The sequence below is a fragment of the Pelophylax lessonae genome (genome assembly GCF_965119305.1).
Source record: "Pelophylax lessonae genome assembly, chromosome: 2".
NCBI classification, from domain to species: Eukaryota; Metazoa; Chordata; class Amphibia; order Anura; family Ranidae; genus Pelophylax; species Pelophylax lessonae.
Genome location: NC_138769.1, coordinates 656,546,273 through 656,564,034, shown reverse-complemented (window position 1 = coordinate 656,564,034; position 17,762 = coordinate 656,546,273). Strand labels below are relative to the sequence as shown.

At 43.7% G+C, this 17,762-nt stretch overlaps 1 protein-coding gene across 1 annotated transcript in view; it reads right to left on the bottom strand.

The window, feature by feature from the left end:
- The window catches only part of LOC309547015 (histone-lysine N-methyltransferase SETDB2-like), a gene marked incomplete at its 5' end in the record, with an annotated part of 79,930 nt that extends 68,530 nt beyond the window's left edge, over positions 1-11,400 (bottom strand). Inside the window, 2 exons of the mRNA XM_082246789.1 lie at positions 736-861; positions 11,325-11,400. Coding sequence (XP_082102915.1) covers positions 736-861; positions 11,325-11,400 — 202 coding nt within the window. The remainder of the gene's footprint in view (positions 1-735; positions 862-11,324) is intronic.
- Positions 11,401-17,762: the final 6,362 nt, after the last annotated feature.

Here is a 17,762-nt window from a genome sequence, read left to right as displayed (position 1 = left end):
CAGTTTTAGATCTTTATGTTTGAAGCCTGAAATGTGGCAAAAGGTCGCAAAGTTCAAGGGGGCTGAATACTTTCGCAAAGCACTGTAAATAAGCTGTGGGTGGGCAGTCCAGGGCTTACTGGGTTGTAGTCAACAGAATCACATATTGTCAGTGGTGAGGCAGGGATGCAAGTGTCAATTTATGGGTAGTTCAGCAGGTGTTTGTTTTGGCATGTAGAGTGTACATAATTTTGTTCTCATATGGAGGAACTGCTAATAGCTTTTAATATTGTGGTGGGAGTATAAGCGACCCTAAGGGGAGTGGCCTGCGGCCTCCTCCAGATAAAATGAAACCGTTTGTAAAGGTATTTTTTTGTTAATTAAAATAGCAAACATGTGCTTTGCTGCTCTGTGCAATACACAGGGCAACCCCGAACCTCCTCACTCCTGCTCTGCGTTCCCCCTGCAGGCTTGATCCTGAGCTGGACTGTATGAGTCTACACACACACACACACACACACACACACACACTAGCTTATTCCTGCTCCCAAGAGCTCAGGTTTTAAATGACAGCAGCAGGAGCCAATGGCATAAGGTAAGCTTTTGGGAAAAGCATCTGAAGACTCTTCCAGTGTATAATTTTCAGAGGGTCCTGCAAGTGCATGATTAAAATCTAGAAAGGAAATACCAATTCAAAACACAATAAAAGAAGATAAATGGATCTGGCCATTTTCCAAAAATGATTTGCTAACATACCTTTGTCAGTTGCAGACTCGTCTTTGATTTTTTGGCACAGCAGCCTAAGTTTCTTCTCTACTTTTTCAAATAATACGTCAACATTTCCTTGTGCATGCTGATCTTGCCAGAATGTTTTTGCTTCACCTTCAATAAAACCAAGCCACAAAAATAAATAAATTATTTTAGCTGTGTATTAGGTCACTTAAGGGGTTGCAACTAGCATAAACCACAGGAAAGAACAGCAGCACACAGCAAAGCAACATGAAAGTGCCAGACACCAAAGAGTATCTTAATCCAAAAACAAATATTGAACATGTTCCCGTTTGCCAAATCTTGGATGTGGTGGTCGCATTAGATATCTGTTTTCAGGCCTCCCCCCCCCCCCTTTATTTTTAACCTCGTAATTCTGCCACCATAATTCCTGTCCTAGGGTGACAACGCTAACTCACTGACACTGCATTTATGGAGAGGAACTGTTGTCACCCTATGCGCTCCTGATTTTGTCTACAAAACACTTTCTCCTTTCCTTATAACGTGGGAAGGGATATATGGGGGGTCTGTACTCCACAGACAAGAGCTGGAAAGGATTGGAACAATGTTTGAGTCTTCAGTTCATTGCACAGGATGTTACCAGCACACTGGGTTTCTGGAAAAAATCAACAGGTATTTCTATGCATCTCATATCGAGACAATACTCACCTCCACTCCAGGGCTGTGATACTCTAGGGCTCCATTACTGACCACTGGCATCTTTAGCCAATCTTCTTCTGGGATCTGATCTGTGGCTGTTTTGATTGGCCAGGCCAAGAGGACGTTCATTCATCTTAGTAGAAGTGGATGCGCAGCTCAGTGTACAGTGTGGACAGGCAGGTAAAAACTTTTTTGCAAAAGAGAGAAAATAGGTCTCTCCTGCATTGAAAAAAACTGGATTTTTGACTTACCGTAAAATCCTTTTCTCTGAAGTTCATTGACCGAAGTAGCTCCATATTCTTGACCATTGGGTTATGCTGCCCCCAGGACACTAGGCAGGAAAAATCTTTACCATGCCTATAGGGCAGTTGCTGCAGACATACACTCACTCACTCTGCGATAGGATTCTGTTTTGTTGCAAGCAGTGTTTAGAAGAAAAAACCCCATCCCACTCATAATTAGAGGGACGGGTGCTGCGTCTGTCATTGAACTTCAGAGAAAAGGATTTTAAGGTAGGTCAAAAATTCAGTTTTCTCTATTGTTCATTGACAGACACAACTCCGTATTCTTCTTGACCATTGTGACATCCCAAAGCAGTACTTGCATGAGGGGTGGGAAAACAATGCAGAAAAGAACGTAATTCCCAAAAGGCTAAACTTAGCCAACCAGTGAACCTGGAGCTCAACCAGGTACAACTGGAGCTCATCTAGAAAACATACACCCTCAAAGAGAATATTTTCTCTTTTAAACAGCAGCCCGCAAAACCTTGCAGCCAAAAGCAGCATCCGAGGATGCCAACACATCTACTTTGTAGAATTTTTCTAACGTGTGCACTGACAACCAATTTGCCGCCTTGGAAACTTGCATTACAGACGCCTGATGGCGAAAACCCCAAGAGGCAGTCAGCGCCCTAGTAGAATGCACCTTCACAGGGAAAGTTGGAGCCTGACCCTTCAGTGAATAAGCCTGTACGTCTGTGCATCTGGATATGGTCATGGCAGACGCAGCAAATCCTTTCGAGGTCTTTCCGTGAGGACAAAAAAAAAAAAAGACTGATTTCCTGAAAGATTCAGTTGCCGCCAGTTAAACCCTAATTGCCTGAACCACATCCAAAGATTGCAAGGCAATTTCCTTGGGATGCTTATGCTTAGGACAGAGTGAAGGCAGCACAAGGTCTTAATTCAAATGGAAATCAGAAACCACCTAAGGAAGAAATGACTGATTAGGTCGAAGTACCAGCCACCAAAAAGGCTACCTTCTGTGACAGTGTAAGCAGAGGAATCTCCCTAATGTTCTCAAAGGGATGTTTTTGAAGAACAGACAGTACCAAGTTAAGATCCCACGGAAGTAATGGGGACCCGTATTGGAAGAGCCATATGGCAAACCCCTTGAATAAAAGTGTGAATCAAAGCATGCATAGCTAAAGGGCGTTGGAAAAATAACACAGCCAAAGCCGACATTTGGCCTTTTATAGTACCCAATGCCAACCGCGGTTCAACCCCTCTTTTGAGAAAGGTCTAAATCCTAGCCACCGAAAAAAGGGGAGGATGCACCTTCAGCGATTCACATCATGGAGATGGACGATTTACACGTACGATGATAGATCTTCCTGGAGGTAGATTTTCTAGCCTTCAACAGTGTAGGAATCTGAGACAGAAAAACCCCTGTCCTTCAATACCTGGCTTTCAACAGCCATGCCGTTCAAGCCAGCGACTATAAAGCAGGATGGAAGATAGGCCCTTGAGACAGCAGATCCTCCCTGAGAGGAAGTCTCCAAGGAGCATCAGCGACCAGCCTTACCAGATCTGCGTACAAAGACCGGCAAGGCCAGTCTGAGGCCACCAGAATGACTGGAATCCCTTCTGCCTCTATTATGTGCAGTAGCGGAAGGAACACATAGATTAGCCAATACTGACCCAAAGGAGCCACCAGTGCGTCTGTGGCGTCAGCCAGAGGATCCCGAGACCTGGCTACAAACCTCGGTACCTTCTTGTTGAGTCAAGAGCCTAATAGGTCGACGTTGGATGTCCCCCACTGGACACACAGCAGGTGAAACAACTCCGGGTGCAGTGATCATTCCCCCCTGATCCAACACCTGACGACACATGTAATCTGCCTGCCAGTTCTCCACTCCTGCGATATGCATGGTGGAAAGGGCTGGAACAAATATTTCTGCCCATTTCAGGATCTCGGCCACCTCCCGGGCCGCCAAGACACTCTTGGTGCCCCTTTGATGATGGACGTAAGCCACAGCCATGACATTGTCGGATTGATTCCGAACTGGACAACCCTGCAGACGATTTGTCCAGTGACTCAGGCAAAGCATTATCACTCTGAGTTCCAAAATATTGATCGGTAGTCTGGACTCCTCCACGATCCAGGACCCTTGGACACACAGCTTCCCAAGCACTCCTCCCCAGCTGGTCAGGCTGGCATCTGTGGTTACCACGGTCCAATACAATGGGAAGAAGGACTTTTCCTGGCATAGGGCCAACGAGCGAAGCCACCACAGAAGAGCACTCTTTGTGCTGTGACTCAACCAAAATCATAGTGTCCAAGAATTTTGGATCTTTGTTCCACTTGACAAGAATTTCCCTTTGTAAGGGTCTTGTGTGGAACTGAGCAAATGGAACCGCCTTGAAGGTCAACACCATCAGGCCTAAGGCTCGCATGAAAGTCCACAGAGAGGACAGGTTGCTAGATAACAGCAAACTAATCACCCTCTGCAACTTTTGCAGCTTTTCCGGGGGAACTCGCGGAAGCTGAATCCAGAATCAGGCCCAGATAATCCAGTTTTGAAGATGGTACCAGAGGAGATTTGTTAAAATTGATGTTCCAACCGAACTCTTGCAGAGTACGTACAGTGATTGTCAAGTCGCCCAACAGGACTGAATGTGAATCTGCTCTTAAGAGGAGATCATCCAGGTACTCCAGTACCGCAATCCCCCGTTGTCGCAGTAATGCCAATAAAATTGATAAAGCTCCTCTCCTACAGCGAAGCGAAGAATACACTGGTGTCCAGCGTAAATAGGGATGTGTAGATATGCGTCCTTGATATCAATGGAGGCCAAAAAGTCTCCTTGGTGTAGGGACGCCACTAGCGTGTGAATGGACTCCGTTCGAAAAGTCTGTACCCGAAAAAAGTGGTTCAGAGCCTTGAGGTCCAGGATTGGACGCACTTTGCCTTCTTTCCTGGGAACAGTGAACAGGTTTGAATAGAACCCCCGAAAAAGTTTCTGAGAGGGAACCGGCACAATCACCCCTTGCAACAGCAGATCTTGTATCGCATCTCGTAGATCCCTCAACCAATCTGGAGATAGGCGTAGATTGGATGGGAAGAATCTGTTCTTGGAACCCCCAGAAGACCTAAATGGCTTAGATACTTTCTCCTGCGTGCCGGAGGCACAAAAAGGCTAACTGTGGGCTGTAAAATAAGGTCCCCGTCTGTTACATGGTGATTTGCTCTTGGAGGATTGAGGAAGAAGAGTACTCCCTCCTGTAGGACCCTTGATCATTTCGTCTAATGAAGGCCCAAACAAACGGCCCCCCCGTAAAGGGGAGCTCTGATAGAGCCTTTTTTGAAGCCTGATCCGCAGACCAGCTTTTTAGCCACACCATGCTTCTAATAGCTACCCCCACCGCGGATACTCTGTCTTCAAGAGGGGCCGCATCTAGCGACGCATCACGTATAAATAGTAGGGCTTGGACCATTTGGTCCGTTAGCTATGCCAGACCCGGAGGTAGCTGTTCTGTTTCTAGGTCACTTTTTAGTAACTTTGCCCATTCCGTTATGGTCTGGGACACCAGAGTGATCATGAAGATCGGTTTAAGTATTGAGCCTGCTATCACATGTAATTGGCAGAACAGACTCAATCTGTCTGTCCACAGGGTCTGTAAAGACCGGGGACTCCTACACCGGGACCACAGAAGATTTGTTAAGTCTGGAGACCGGATGTTTCATCTTCGGTGGAATGGTCCATTTTGCGGATACAGCGTCTGGGAATGAATAGCGCCTCTTAAAATGCATCGGCACCACTAACATCTGTTTGAGGTGCCCCCATTGGTCAGAGACAATTTTGTCAAAAAGTTCTGAACAAGGGAAGACCTTGCCTGACTTTTGGGATTTGCGAGTGCCAAAAGACACCTGTGTCCCTGACGTTGTAAAATCATCCACCATTTTTAGAGCTTCCCGCACTGACACTATAAGTGCCTCCACCAGCACGCTTTCCCACGTGGCTGCAGATGAGGATATGTCGTCCTCGCAATCCAAGTGTGATGACGCAGAACCCCCTGGGTGACATGCGTCCGCGGCGGCCATATCTACCTCAGAATCTGAGGATACAGGAGAGGCAGGGGAGGGCATAGGGCGCTTTTTACTAGTGGTATCTTTAAACACCAAATCCACTTTTGATACCAGGTTTTCCAAAACCAATGTTAAGGCAGACAGGGGTTGCGAACCGGAGGTCCCCGAAACCACAAGGAGGGAATCTGTAGGTGAAATGTGTTCCTGGGACTCCATATGAACCCTAGAATAGCGCAGTGAAACTTTAAGAAAACTGCAAAAAAAAAAAAAAAAACGGACCCACACCGCTGCACCAGCGTTACTACAAGTTCCAGCAACTAGCACTGCAGATAGCAGGGTGAGAGAGAGACCTACAGGGACCCCAAAAGACATACCACCATTCGATATGGAGGAAAAACGGAATGGTCAGCTGTGCAGAGAAAACGATCTTCACAGGAAGAGGAAGTACCTGGGTCATAACTAGAGTAAAGACCTAGCTGCTCCCTGCTGTCCAGCGTTCACGGACTCCGAAAAAATGGCCGCCCAATGCATTCCTACGGGGAAACAACAAAAACATGGCCGCCCATGCATTTTAATGGGAGCTTCTGCATACTGAGGCTGAACAATTCTATAGCAAAATGGCGGCCCCCTGGGCGTGCCATGCAGTCTCAAGGACCCCCTAAGAAGTCCAAGCGATTAGTGGCACCGGGATCAGGGCATCAGGACCCCCACCTCGATTAACCCCCCCCCAGCGGATCCGCGTGTTCACTTCCCCGAGAACCCCCGTCGCTGAGGTAGGGACCTCTATGATGGTTGGGAGGGAGGCCTTGGGGGAGGCTGGTACATACCAAGAGGCCAGGGGGAATGAGAGATACCCGAGGGTCCGACCTTCCCAGGGAGGGGCCCATATCTGCCCCAAGACCACCAGAGCTATGGGGAGACACTACTCACCATCCCAACGACATCGGGTGGGCGCCACTCCGGACAGACTACCTCTCCACTCGGGGTGGGGGTGCTGACGGCCAAAGGCTACGCTGTGGCTCAGGCCGAATCAGGTCATGTGCATCCCGGCGAGGTGTTTCACTTGCAGGCCAGCCCCCGTCCATTGGGGCTCTGTCGTGGCGAGGCCTAGCGCTGGGCTATAACCTGCGCACGCTTGCTGGCCAGGCTGGGAGATCTTTATGATCTAGATTATCCAGTCCAAAACCACAGCCGGCTGTTGCCTGCAGTTCTCTCAGGAACAAAACTAGCTAAAAATGTTTTTAATTTTTTAACAAAGTTTCTCTTTAAAATAAAAAAAGACAAGCTAAGACCGAAGTCCCAGCCGGGAATTAGGTCCTACTCCTAAACTAGGCATAAACAAACTGAATCCTATAGCAGAGTGAGCGGGTGTATGCCTGCAGGGAGTGCCCCATAGGCATGGTAAAGATTTTTCCTGCCTAGTGTCCTACTCCTGTAGGGGGCAGCATAACCCAATGGTCAAGAAGAATATGGAGCTGTGTCTGTCAATGAATGATAGAGAAACCTGCCTGTTCACAATTTTTTTTTAAATTAAAGATTCAATTTAACCTGAAAAGTTTGCCTAATTCAGCCAGCACATCTAAAGACTCGTTTGTTCGTAGGATTAGATATACTGTAAAGCCCAGCTTCAGCCCAAAGAAGAAAAAAAAAAAAAAAACACCTTTTTTCTATTTTGTATAAAATATCTGTTCTCTCCTTTCTTGTTATACTGCCCAATTATGGCGGGTGTCCCATTATTTTAATAATTGAACCATAGAGAATAGCGCACACAAAAAAAAAAGGTTGCTTTCAAATCTTGCAAGGCTACCTAAAAACAACTTATTAAGTTAATAGGAGGATTTAATCACACCATATGGCCATACCGTGCTTAAGCCCACAGCTACATCAAAGTACCCCATTTTTAGTGGGTCCTACGCTATTCATAGAATGGAAGATAATGCCACTTCTCAAAACCATGGGGCATACTGACCCCTTACATGGGAGACATGTGTAAGCTGCAGAATCCTCTGCTAAAACTGCACTATAAAGGCACTCCTCCTATAACTACTTACTGGTGGACACTGCGAATGAAGTACCGATGTGAGAGAGTGGGGTGCTCTACCCAGAAGTCTGGTCAGGGCTCAGTATGTAACAAACAAATATCCCCATATTTACTTATGTAGATCAGGTGTTTTTAAGCAGCCTTGCAAGATTTAAAAGTTACTTTTTTTTTGTTGCGTGTGCCATTATCTATGGTTTAATTTGTATATTGGTCTCTATAGCAGCACCAACCTTAGGAATGTATGTTTAGGGTGTGCCCCCCAAACCTTTGTTTGTTTGTCCCATTATTTTAGGTCTCCGACAGCGTGCCATAGGGAAATTAAGTAATGGGAAATTACTAGTGGAGGCACTATGCCCCCGGAGTTGATGGATGCTGCACATAGGGAAAACACACGTAGAAGATGCTCGCCGTGTCGCTGCGCCCTCTTTTTGCTCTTTAAACAGTTTTCCTATCAGGTATCCCCTGACCCCAGGAGGGCAGCAAAATCTGTGCTTACACACGCATCTCTAGAGACCCACCGCCACCAAATCTCTGTCGAGCGCAAGAGATTTTGGCCATTGGTTCTCATCAAGACTATGCCCTCCCTTTTCTGCCCACCTACTCTATTAGTAGAAGCCATACCATAGCTTCTATGAATTAAACAATCTATGAAAGGACGACGACGGGGGGATGATTGAAAGGTTAGTCCTCTCTATTCCTTTTTTAGCTATAGAAGCTATAGTATGGCTTCTACGAATGGAGAAGGTGAGCAAAGAGGGTGGGCATAGTTGGATACTCTTGACAGCTTGTCACAGCTTCCTCAACTCTATTAAACCCCGTCGCAGTGGAAAATAATGACGGCGGGTGAGGGGCATCAGAGGAAGAAGTTTTCAAGAAACACAGGTGCTAGAAGCACAGACTGTTAGAAAGTAATTTCTCGTGCAGATTTTTTTTTTAACTAAAAAAACTTAGCCTTTGATTATAATATGGAAAAATTAAGCTGACCATACATTGATTAGTCAGCAGGCCGATAAAAAAAAAAAAACAAAAAACTGAACAGATTGGCCCATCCACACATTCAAGGTGGATGGAAAAATTCTGACAGTGGGGACTCCTCTGCTCCCAGAATACCTTGATTATTGCTGCAGCCAATTGGCTGCAGATGTTCACCAAATGGAAATTTACCAGCAGTCCTGTTTGAGAGGGGTAGATTATTTGATGGATTCCTCTCAAACAGAATAGCCATAGATGGATTGAAACTTGACTGGTCCCTGCTGAACTACCATATTTTGAATTATCCATAGGCAGCTTTAGAATCTTTTATTTAACTGGTGTCAAAGTCTCTTAGTCCCGACAACACCCTTTCTTCTAATTTCTTCTCCTGTTGTCAGATTGACAGAGAGCACAGGGAAATCGCTCCAATTAGGTCTCAGAGGCAATAAAAAAAAAAAATTGCTGACACTTGTGAAAAGGTCTGCACTGACATAGCTGATTGTTCCCCTTTATTTGGGGACAAAACATTTAGCATACTTTTGCTACACTGCATCACTGACCAAGTCAGGAAGAAAACTGTAGTGGATTCTGGTGGTGTGGCAAGGAGATAAGGAAAGAGAAAAGCACAGATTCACTTCATGAATCTGCTGCTACTACTTTTCCGTGGGACTTTATGTATTACTTTGTGTCAAATTGTGAAAGTATAAGTTGGATGAGGGTTTTTTGTGGTTTTAATTTATCATAAGCACGATCTAGAGGACATTTTTTTTTCTGGGGGACTCATTTTATGTTTTTCTACAGTATACAGTGTATTGAAAAAGTATTCATACCCCTTGAAGTTTTCCACATTTTTGTCATGGTACAACCAAAAACATAAATGTATTTTTTGGGGATATTATGTGATAGACCAACACAAAGTGGCACATAATAGTGAAGTGGAAAGAAAAGAACTGGATTTTTCCCTTACCGTAAAATCCTTTTCTCTGAGGTTCACTGACGGACACGGCACTATGTCTTCAAGATCCTTGGGCTTATGCTGCTCAATGGACTAGAAGACGTGGAGTTGTGTCCGTCAGTGAATGAAAGAGAAATTGGGTTCATCCGCTCTGCCACGTGTGGAGTGCTGTGGGTGTGGCCATGGATGCTGCCAGCCTGCGGCCACAGACATATCCACAGCATTCAACCTGGGGCAGGGGATGAACCCCATATTTTCATGCTGGTTTTTATCCTGATCTTGTAAGTGTATCTGTGACTTTTTTATTATTAAGTCGCTTTATTGCTACACTTAAATGGCACTGTTTCCCTTTTCCTTTCCTGTTTCAGAGTCCCTTCTAGATCTTCTGTGAGCCGGCAGCCATTAGGGAAAACATTTTTATATGGACTTAATTTTCATGGACTTGATCCTTTTATTGAACTGAATGGACTTTATCTGTGTATTTTTGGATCAAATTTCAGCCACTTCAGCAGGGACCAGCCAAAGTTTAATCCATGTGTGGCTGACACTGCTCAACAGAATTTGGGGGGGGGGGGGGATTCCGCCATCTTCCAGGCTTGTGTGGATAGAGGAATGCATGTTTTATTTCGTTCAGCCTACTGGGTGAGTGAAAAAAGTGATTCGTCTATGGCCAGATTTACATAATTGAAAGACACCCATGTCTTCCAGGTTCTTACAGCCATCCTCTGATAACACGGCACTGGCCAATGCCCTGAGGAAATGTATGCCTCTTTCTGAGCTGTGGGGAGCCTTCTGCAACCTCCCTGGATGGGACATTGGTAACCCAGAAGGCTACTTGAGGATGCAGTATGTCATTCTTTCCTTTCAACAATTTACTCAACAACAATTCTTTCAACGATTTACTCTTATACAGAAGAGCTCTGATTTGCCTCCACTGATATGGCAGAATTTTAACACAACAGGGTCATGCTGTATAAGTTTCACACATGTCAGTATTAATCAATAAAAAAAAAGATTTTGGCATAAGTCTTTTGAATGCATACATACCACCAGAACTGTGTCACAAATTCCTTGCTTAATCGCCCCCAAAATCTTTATATTGTGTCTCACAAGTGTGGATTTTCACACTACGAGACTACATTGAGATTACAAAATAAATTCCATGTATTATCTTAACAGCAACTATGCAATTAGCTATGACAAGGATACCAAGGCTGCATCACTCAAGGAAACAATCTCTGGGTTCCTATGCGCTACTTCCGCAAACGACTGGTTGGGGAGCAAGCACACATTACTTTAGAGAAAGCTCCTCTATTTTAGTCTCCCTTCTTGACACTATGCATGCCTTGTCATTGCTCCCTGGCTGTTGTGCATGTTGGCACAGGCAACATCAAAGCATTGGCCTGGAGTCTCTCGTCCAGGAGCATGTATGTAAGGGTGGCTTGATAGTATCCTGGAAGACACTGGAGCCAACTGAGAACCAGCTACTTTTGGACTGACTCAAATAAAAAAATAAATAAAAGGCAAGATTTTAAAAAGAAGTAGCACACAAGTACGGAGTTAAGCTGCTGCAATTTATTTAAAAATTCTATGGTAAAATAACACTTTAAAAACGTATAAGCTGAAGAACAAAATGGAATACTCACAGACAGAAATGGTTTTGTGGTTTGCAGAAGCAGGAGACAAATCAAAGGAATCTGAAACAATCTCAGCGTGTTTCATTGCTTCACATCATACCTGAAATTCAAAAACAAATGATCATTTAAGATAAATTTCATTGAGCCCCTGTTCACACTGGTGCAACGTGTCATGCAATTTGACCGTTCCAAATTGCATAAAAACTGGCACCCTATTGTCAGCAATGGAACCATTCAAATCGGTGTGACTCCAACTTTGCAGTGCCGCCCTGATTTGAAAAACAGGCTCTTGCACTATTTTTTGCGATTTCAGGTGCGACTTGCATAGACATCTGTGCATGAAGTGACACAGATGTCACCCAAGTAGCTACTAGAAAAGAGAAATGGACAGAGGGCCCACCAGCCTAGCGCATTATCTATAAAACAATTTATTGTAATAGACATGTATACACATTATACTCAACAAAACGATTATAAAACACGGGCAATAAGCAATGAGGGACCACCAGGGGTCTCTACTGGGCCTCCTCAGCTGCCGCAGGCCATGGAAGGATGTAGAAGGATGTAAAAACTCTTACGCATTTCGGGTGTTCCCCCTTCATCAGAGCTCTGTGTATACATGTCTATTACAATAAATTGTTTTAAAGATAATGCGCTAGGCTGGTGCACCCTCTGTCAATTTCTCTTTTCTAGTATCTGCTTTGGGTTACCACGACCAGTTGAGAGTGGCAGCACAGCCTGAATTTACTACAATTCGACCTGAATCACATTTTCAGGATACCAGCCGCAAGGCCACCCCTCAAGCGCAGGAGTCATTTGCTCTTTGCCAAGTAGCAACTGAAAATTGTGCTACTTCAAGTGAAGTAGCATAAATTTCAAAGTAGCATCAATCGGTATCATGGCATAAAATTGTTTTAAATAAAAATAAAATAAATTGGGAACACCTCAAAATTAAAATTGTACCCTGAAAAACCTAATTTTTACCTTAAAAAAATAAATAAGTGCACTTCTATTGACTCTCGCCATAGAGCTGTATATCTGCAGCGTGAGATCATCTAAGGCTGGCCATGCATTATACAAGTTTCTTACAATTTTCTTTAGATTTACTTTCAACTATGTATTACAAAGGCCTTCCTTATAGGATACAACTGAAAGTGTTGTTTAGTTTTGACCTCATTTTATATAGATTTTGGTAAATCTAACAGAAAACTGTACAACAGGGGTGTCAAACTCAATTTCTTCTTGGGCCGCGTCAGCATTATGATTGCCCTCAAAGGGCCGGTTGAATCTGTAAGATTAGATGTCCAGGGCACCCCGCCCGCCCACCATCAGAAGTCAAGAGTTCCCCACCCTCCCTTACCTTGTGCTGGGGCATTGTTGGGAAGCAGAAAGTTCAGGGTCTAGAGGAGGACCAAAGGAGGGCTAGAACTCTCCTACAGCTGCAGGAGAGGTGCGAGGGCCACATGAAATGGTCTGGAGGGCCGGATTCGGCCCGCGGGCCTTGTGTTTGACACCTGTGCTGTACAAGAAAATTGAAGATGTACAGCCAGCCTAAGGCACGGTGCCTCTTAGTGCTAGCCTGATAGCATCTGGAGTCAAATTTTAGGTTATGCGTTGACAGGCTTTGGAAATTAGAAGAAAACTGGTCACACAACGCAGTTATAATCCAATAAAAATGTCACTAACTTATGACGAAGCACTCCTACGTCTGAAACATGTCCACCATAGCCTATCCTGTGCCATTGTCCCATATTTGAAGAATAGAAGGACGTTTTTATTGGATTACAACTGCGGTGTGCAATCAGTTTTTTTTCTGATTTGCATGTCACTGCTCATTCTCCTTGCAGGAAAGAAAGATGTACCTAAAGATCTGCAGTGCTTATGCCAAGTCCACACACACACACACACACAATATAAAGCCTGAGTAAGGAAACCCACAAGCAAGCAACTTAAATAACCTAAGTTGCTCAATGAAGGGTATCACAAATTCCAAACTATCTGCATCAATTAATGGCAAACGTGGTACAATACACAACTGCTGCATAGTCTGTTTATCAGAGTGTGGGAGAGCTGTGGATCAAACAAGCAGCCCACCACTCTATGCACAGAGGACCTCTTCCTGCCCATCCACCAACATGGAGCTGCAGCTGTAACCATGTACAGTAACCCAAAGCATAAGTGAATAATACAAAACAATAAATCATCATCCTGATGGATGAAAAAATTCCAAAGGAAAATATTGTGAATATAGTCCCAAAGAGCAGTATAAATAATGGTGAAAGTCCAAAAAAAATCCAAGCTGAAATAACATGAAAAACGATCCTTTTTGTGATACCCAGGGAAGTGTGTAGAATGGGGACACCACAGTGCACAAATGTGGGGAGCAGCTTACCAAAGCGCCATGGCTACTCAAATGAATGAGAAAGCCTCACCAAGCAAAGGGATGTTTCACATGGTCCTCAATAGCTCCAAGGGGAAATGGTCAGTGCCATGGAAGGGTCAGTCCCTCATAATCACTCCGTGATGGTCAAACAGGTATATAAAAGGGAAATAAATAGAGAATCATACGACGCCCAGACGATGTCTTTTGATGACGAGACGCATCGTCCACACGCCCCCTTACTGAGCCGGCCTACTGCCTTGTATGCTGACTGGATACACGCGGGACGCCGCGGTCGGACCTTCAGCTGCCATATTTATGTGCTTGCTTGTACCGTGTCATTGTGAGTAGTTTTTTAATAAAATATTTTGTATGTGTTTACGGGATTACACTATGGTCCTCCATTTCCCTTTATATACCTGTTTGACCATCACGGAGTGATTATGAGGGACTGACCCTTCCATGGCGCTGACCATTTCCCCTTGGAGCTATTGAGGTTCATATGAAACATCCCTTTGCTTGGTGAGGCTTTCTCATTTATTTGAGTAGCCATGGCGCTTTGGTAAGCTGCTCCCCACATTTGTGCACTGTGGTGTCCCCATTCTACACACTTCCCTGGGTGTCACAAGAAGGATCGTTTTTCATGTTATTTCAGCTTGGATTTTTTTGGGACTTTCGCCATTATTTAGGGTCCTTTCACACGGCCGCTCAGTGTGTCCACAAATCATCCCATCCGTTTGCGGATGATTTGCGGACATAATGTAAGTGAATGGCACTGCGGATGTCAGCGGAATACCATCCGCTGACATCCGATTTTCCTCCTTTCAGTTCTGTTCCGTTTTTTCGAATGGAACAGAACCCCATTTTTTCTTCCGTGTAAAAAACGGAAAGGAAGGAAAATCGGATGTCAGCGGTGTCATCCGCTGACATCCGCAGTGCCATATACTTACATTATGTCCGCATATCATCCGCAAACGGATGGGATGATATGCGGGCACACGGAGCGGATGACACAAATGTCATCCGCTCCGTGAAAAAAAAAAAGTCCCGCAGCGGACTTAAGCAGCTGAGCGGTCGTGTGAAAGGACCCTTATACTGCTCTTTGGGACTATATTCACAATATTTTCCTTTGGAATTTTTTCATCCCTCTGGATGATGATTTATTGTTTTGTATTATTCACTTATGTTTTTGATTAGCGCTACACTTTTTTATTAATATTGCATTATTGATCACTGTCTGTAGATCTTGTGTTTAGCTGCTTTTTCGTTTGTAACAAACCCTTTTTTTTTTCCCATCACATTTTGTACTATCACTTTTTAGCGCAGAAATACTCACCCTATTTTACTAGTAACCCAAAGCAACCAGTCATCGGCTAGTAGCTAAGAGAGTGTCCCGTAAAGAGACAAAATGCTATTGTATTTGAATAGCCGTACATGAATAATGCATGTACTAACAGTATTCAGTATATGAACAAATTCACACCACTGCACTAACACTCTAAGTACATCGGTGCAGTACACAAGCGGTCCCCGGGTTACAAACATCTGACTTACAAATGACTCCTACTTACAAACGGAGGGAGACAACAAGAAGTGAGGAGAAATCTAGCCCTAGGAAGGGAAATTCCCTCCTGTAAGAGTTCTCATGGGAAAAAGGTGTCTCCATTGAAGCTTGATCACCAATCCTTGTTTCCACAGCAACCTGTGTAGGTGTGTGTGTGGACGTATTCTTTTCCATACCCCTGAATGTTTTGATCTTTGAGATGTATGTCCAAAAGTATTTTAAAAGTTGCCATACTCCCCGCAGTTACCACGATTGGTGGAAGAGAGTTCCACAATCTTATTGCCCTTACTCTAAAAAACCCCTTGCCTAGCCTGAGGTTAAATCGCTTTTCCTCTAATCGCATTGTATGGCCTCGTGTCCTCTTACATTCCTTGCGACTGAATATTTTTTTTCTATGCTGAGATCACCGTTGAGGTATTTGTAAATCGCTATCATGTCCCCTCTCAGGCGTCTCTTCTCTAGGGAGAATAAATTGAGCGCTTGTAAACGCTCCTCAAAATTTAGGTCCTCCAATCCCCTAATTCGTTTTGTTGCCCTTCTCTGGACTCTCTCCAGTTCAAGCACATCCTTTCGGAGGATTGGCGACAAGAACTGGACAGAATACTCCAGATGTGGCCGGACCAGAGTTTTATAAAGTGATAGGATTATAGTTTAATCTCTGGAATACATCCCCTTCCTTATGCATGCTAATATTCTGCCTGCTTTGGCAGCTGCAGCTTGACATTGCATGCTATTGCTTAGTCTATCTTCTACTAAGACTGCCAGATCTTTCTCCATTTTTGATTCCCCCACAGGTTCCCCCTCAACACGTATTTTGTGTTTATGTTTTTAGTCTCCAAGTGCAATACCTTAAACTTCTCCATATTAAACCTCATTTGCCATGTAGTTGTCCACTCTGTTATTTTGTTCAGGCTATGCTGAAAGATTTCTGCATCATGATGTGGAGTTATTGCCCTGCTTAATGTTGTGTCATCTGCAAAAACTGATATTGAGCTAATGATCCTGTCCTCATGCTATTAATGAAAAAATTGAACAAAATTGGTCCCAGGACTGAGCCTTGGGGAACCCGACTTATCACTCCAGACCAGTCTGAGTATGCGTTATTTATTACCACCCTTTGGACATGCCCCTTTAACCAGTTTTCTATCCAAAAGCAAAGCTTGTGGTCTAAGCCTGCAGACCTTATTTTGTAAATTAATAGTTTGTACACCACATCAACAGGTCTCCCCCTATCTAGCTCACCTCCTCGTAGAATGTCAACAGATTGGTCTGACAAGAACGTCCTTTTGTAAACCCGTGCTGGTTACTGCTGATGGTACTTTTGACTTTAACAAATTCTTGGATATAGCCTCTTATCATGCCTTCCAGTAAATTTAAATACTACTGACGTCAGGCTGACCGTGCTATAATTGCCCAGGATATACCTCTGCCCTTTTTTGAATATTGGGATCATGTTAGCTTTCCTCCAGTCACCTGGTACAGTTCCTAAAGCTTTCTTTTGGTGGCATTTAATCACCACTGGGGTTTTTATTTTTTGCGCTACAAATGAAAAAAATCCTAGAAAAAAAATGCATTTTTCTGTTATAACATTTTGCAAATAAGTCATTTCTCTTCATAAAATTTTCATCAAAATTTATTCTGCTACATTTCTCTGGGAAAAATAACTCATATCAGTGTATATTTTTTGGTCTGTGTGAAAGTCCACAAGCTATGGTATCAATCATTGAAAATTGATAACACCTGAGGTACTGACGGCCTCTCTCATTTCTTGAGGCCCTGACATGTCAAGACAGTACAAATATTTCCCAAATGATCCCTTTTTATAAAATAGATAGTCCAAGGTATTTAGTAAGAGGCATGACAAGTTTTTTGAAGTTGTACTACAATTCTTTGTAAAAATAGGAAATACATTTTTGTTCATAATAATTTCATATTAACAAGTCATTACTCAAAAACCGCATATGCATACTTGCAACTACAACCCAAAATACATTCTGCCACTCCTCCTGAGTGTAGCAATACTAAATGTGAGACGTTTTCACAGCCTGGCCACATAGAGAAGCGCAACATCAATGTAGCACCTTCAGTTATTATCCACTTTAGGACCAGGCCTTCTTCTAACACTTTTTGCTTACAAGTAAAAATCTGTATTTTTGCTAGAAAATGACTTGGAACCCCCAAACATTATACATTTTTGTAGCAGTGGCCCTAGAGAATAAAATGGTGGGTTTTGCAAATTTGTATGTCACACAGCATTTGCGTAGCAGTTTTTTTATTGCAATTTTACACTCTAACACATTAATACATTTTAATGAATTTCAATGCACACAGAGACAACAGAATACCCAAATTATTGGTAAAATATGGTGTTACGCCGGGTAGATACCAAACATATCGTGCTTCAAAATTGCACACGCTTGTGAAATGGCATCAAACTTTGGGATTTGAAAGTCTCCATAGATTACATTTTATAATTCTTTATTGGTTACAAGTTTAGAGTTAC